Source organism: Corticium candelabrum, chromosome 6, assembly GCF_963422355.1.
Source record: "Corticium candelabrum chromosome 6, ooCorCand1.1, whole genome shotgun sequence".
Classification (NCBI taxonomy): Eukaryota; Metazoa; Porifera; class Homoscleromorpha; order Homosclerophorida; family Plakinidae; genus Corticium; species Corticium candelabrum.
In genome coordinates this window covers 6,758,672-6,762,617 of record NC_085090.1, presented here as the reverse complement: position 1 = coordinate 6,762,617, position 3,946 = coordinate 6,758,672, and the positions used below count along the sequence as shown (strand labels likewise).

The 3,946-nt window shown below is 40.3% G+C and overlaps 1 protein-coding gene across 1 annotated transcript; it reads left to right on the top strand.

Annotated features, from left to right (window-relative positions):
* The first annotated feature begins 1,536 nt into the window (after positions 1-1,536).
* On the top strand, positions 1,537-3,009 carry LOC134180879 (antiviral innate immune response receptor RIG-I-like). The gene has a single exon (XM_062648064.1). The coding sequence runs from the start codon at positions 1,537-1,539 to the stop codon at positions 3,007-3,009; it is 1,473 nt and encodes a 490-aa protein (XP_062504048.1).
* The last annotated feature ends 937 nt before the right edge of the window (positions 3,010-3,946 follow it).

The window sequence follows — 3,946 nt, the reverse complement described above, 5'->3', positions numbered from 1 at the left end:
TCAGGTTAAAACTAAACTGTGGGACTGAGTCTATAAAATACGGTTGAAAGGCAATGAGACCGGTCGTGTGGATTGGAGAACAAATTAAAAAGTTCTAGCACAAGCATGCAATGGCCTTATATACATACATACATACATACATACATACATATATATATATATATATATATATATATATATATATATATATAGACGCCATGTATGCATGACTGATTACTAGAAAAGACGTTGCTCTGCAGTACGTCTGAACCGCTTCAAGCACAGAAACTGCATCCATTTCGAGCAAACACTAGAGGACTAATTTTTCTTGCATCTCTACCTGCAGCTACGTCTAGTACATATCTGGCCTCGAAGTACAGACACCAGTTTTCTAAGATATTTGCACATAAACTAAACAAATCATCATCCTTACACAATGATGCTATAACACTCACGTGTTTGATAGATTATATTAATAGTCACATAAGTGTAATGTACGGGATACTTCAAATGGGGACTTCTTTGACGCATGGCTTCTAAATATCGTCGATTTCTCTATCACATCGCAAATGATGTCACAGCGAAAGATCTAAAGGGCCTAAAGTTTCTTTGCTGCGGTAGCGAGATTGCTCGTGCCATTTGCGAGAACATCAATGATGCGATGGAGTTCATAGATTGCCTCGAACAACGAGCCATAGTAAGCGAAAGCAACACAGAACGCCTAGAAGAGTTTTTCAAAGATGTACACAGAATAGATGTGGCAGACAAGATTCGTAAATACAGAGAGTCCGGGGTCCTGGAAACCAGAAAAATGCCACACCTACTATTGCAGGTAGGAAGATGGATCGTGTATTAGATTTCCTGTATCTATAGTCGTTGCTTTTGCAGCTGCGTCGCGCCAAGATTCTAGTTGTATGCAAGCAAGTGATCACATTACACATAAATTCAGAACAGTTGATCAACCTATCAAAACACACTCAACTTCACGTGATGACTCTGTGTGTAGCTCCTCCCACCCCAAGATCAGAAACTTTTTGTCTTTCACCAGACGCGGTTGCTGACGCTTGTGGAGACTGGAACGGTTTTCGAACCTTGATACCTCGTTCATATCAAACAGAGCTCAGAGACTATGCAGTTTCGTCGGGAAACTCAATCATTTATGCTCCCTATCGATCAGGCAAATCACTGGTGGCTGCACTAGTTGCAGAGTATTGCTTAGAACGTTGGGAATCTCCTGAAGACTATCGTATTTTGTTTGTCGTTGATGAAGTCTCTCTGATCGATCAGAAGAAGGAGTGATGGAAGGGTGGCTGAAGCCGAGGTTCACTTTTCTCAAAACGGCAGGAATATGCTGGCAAAGTGCAACAGTGCAGCCACTCGATGAACATATCAAAGAATGTCAAATTAGTTGTTTTGACTGCAGGCGTCTTGCACGATCACTTGGTTGGGAGGGGAGATTTTGTTGCAATTCCCTGGTCTTTGTTTCACTTGTTGATTATAGATGGATGTCACCACACCAGAGACAAACACGTTTACAATAAAATTATGATGGACTACATGGCTGCTAAAAGGAAGGGCCATCACGTACCGCTTGTCTTTGGCCTCACCTCTTTTATTCCAACAAAAGCAAAAGGAGATTTGAAAAAAGCTGTTAAGCATATTGCCCAGCTCTGTGCCAATTTGCATACAAACACGATTGTCCAAGTGACAAAAAATGTTATAGAACTGATGGCATTTACCAAAGCTCCAGACGAGGCAATCTACAATATATCTTCTGTTTCTGCTGACCACTTTCATGTCAAAATTTCCCAGATAATAGAGTCTTCAGAAAGAGAAGTTCTGAAAGAAAGTCCACCATCGGGAACTGTTGACTATGGAACGTTGGAATATCAAAACTGGTTAAACAAGAGAAGACTTGGAAATGATTTGTGCATTTGTTGCCTTGTGCAGTTGAATCGAGCGCTAATCATAAACAAAGATGTCACAATCTGTGAAGCTGCTCGTTTCCTTCAAGCATATTTGGCAGGCACGAACAGGTCCGAGCTAGATAGTTCTCAAAGGAACCTACTTGACAGCATACAACAGGAAGTCGAGTCTGTTGAAGAGTACTGTCGTAGTCCGAGACTGGAAAGATTGAGAGAAGTTCTAGTCCAGATTTACCGTGATACACCAAATGTACGAACAGTTCTCTTTACCAAGACTGCATTTTCTAAACTCGCTCTTGTCGACTGGATCTCTTTTGACGCTGACCTTCAATTTCTCAAACCAGTCTCTCTGAACGGCTCTGAAACAAGTGAAGAAAAAGAGCTCATTGTGAAGAAACTGAGAACTGAATCTAAAGTTGTTGTTTGCAGCACCACATCCGTGCAAGGTCTGTCTTTGACAGAATGTCATGTAGCTGTTCGATACGGCGTGATCAAAGATGAAATCAGCGTAGCTTACCAGGGTCAAGATGATATTGAACAGCACGGTAGTGTACGAGTTTTGGAGGCAGGAACGGTTTACCCAGACGTCCCAGAAGAGGCTCTTGCACGGTTTTGCAGCTTGTCGCTAGCACAGCGAAGACGAAAAATTCAAGCCGTCAATAGGCTTGAACTTGAGAAACAGAAGAAAATTGAGAAGCCTTCCGTCCCTATCAACAACACCAGCCTGTGTCTCTACTGCAAGAGTTGTGGCCAGTATCTGTGCAGAGGAGACTCAGTAAGGAAACTGAAGGGCGTGCACAAGGTCGCTATAGGCCGAGAGTTTAAAGAGCACGCGATTTGGCCCAAGGTAACGCCTGACAAGAGAAAGTCAGAAAGTAGAGAAACGTATGCTGTTGATGATGTTTTCTTTGCTGGTAAAGTTTCATGCCGCAGTTGTATTAGTCAATTGGGATCAGTAATGTTGACAGATGGAGACCGCTTCCCGGGAATAAAAAGTGATAGCTTGCTATATTCGTATGGAGAATGTGAAGCTCTTTCTGATGACGTCAAAAAAAATCAGCTTTTCCAAAGCCATGAAAACGTCATTCACAGAAACGATTATTGACCTTAGCAGCTGACTTAATTGGTTTTAGAAAGATGACATATGCATGTGATAATATTCAATAGTTTAAAATTGTGAATTGCTATTTTTAGTGTTGTGGCTGATAATTATAATGATGGTGATGATATTGTGCAAGCTGATCTATAGCTATATGTTGCTCTTAATTATCACAGATTCTGCAAGGATAATATATACTGTATATATATATATATATATATATATATATATATATATATATATATATATATATATATATATATGTACATGCATATTGCTATGCGTACAATTACATGCCGTTGTAATTATTTTTACCAAATTACCAATGTCTCATACTTTACATAGTTAGGGTATACATAGTCCAACCTCTCAAGTCTGACTTCTTGTTCCTCCTATCAGCTTCCTTGTCAGTCTACCACACAAATCATTGTCTGTCATGGTTGATTTTAGGGATGACTCAGTTTCAACTTGACTGCAATGTCATCTGTCGCCCAAGTGCCTAGATAATGGTAGGCCAAGACATGGAAGACAGCATGTCTTGATTTGAGACAATAAATCCAGTCTCCTGGTTTCCCCATAAATTCACTGAAATTGACAATGTCTTTTGGGTCCATGTACCTTGCACTACTGAGATTTGAAAAGTACCGTTTTTAAAATAATTTAGTACTTTTTTTAATAATTGGCCATGGAAACTTTGCTCCAATAGTGAAGTGCCGCCACTGCCTTGTGCTCTCCTCGATGGTCACTCTTCGAGAAATGTTGGGTGGTTGTTGGGTGGGGCATACGTCCAACAATGTCTGGATGACACCTGTTTACTCTAATTTTTTCAGTGTTGTCTCCATTTCCTTTGTGGTGCAATGAATAGCTGCAAGAACAGTTTATTGAGATTTGTATTTACAAATAAAGTGTGTACACTTTAGATCTCTTTGCGACAACAATATTC

Coding starts and splice junctions, on each gene's coding strand:
- LOC134180879 (XM_062648064.1), top strand. CDS start 1,537: ATGGCTGCTAAAAGGAAGGGCCATCACGTACCGCTTGTCTTTGGCCTC.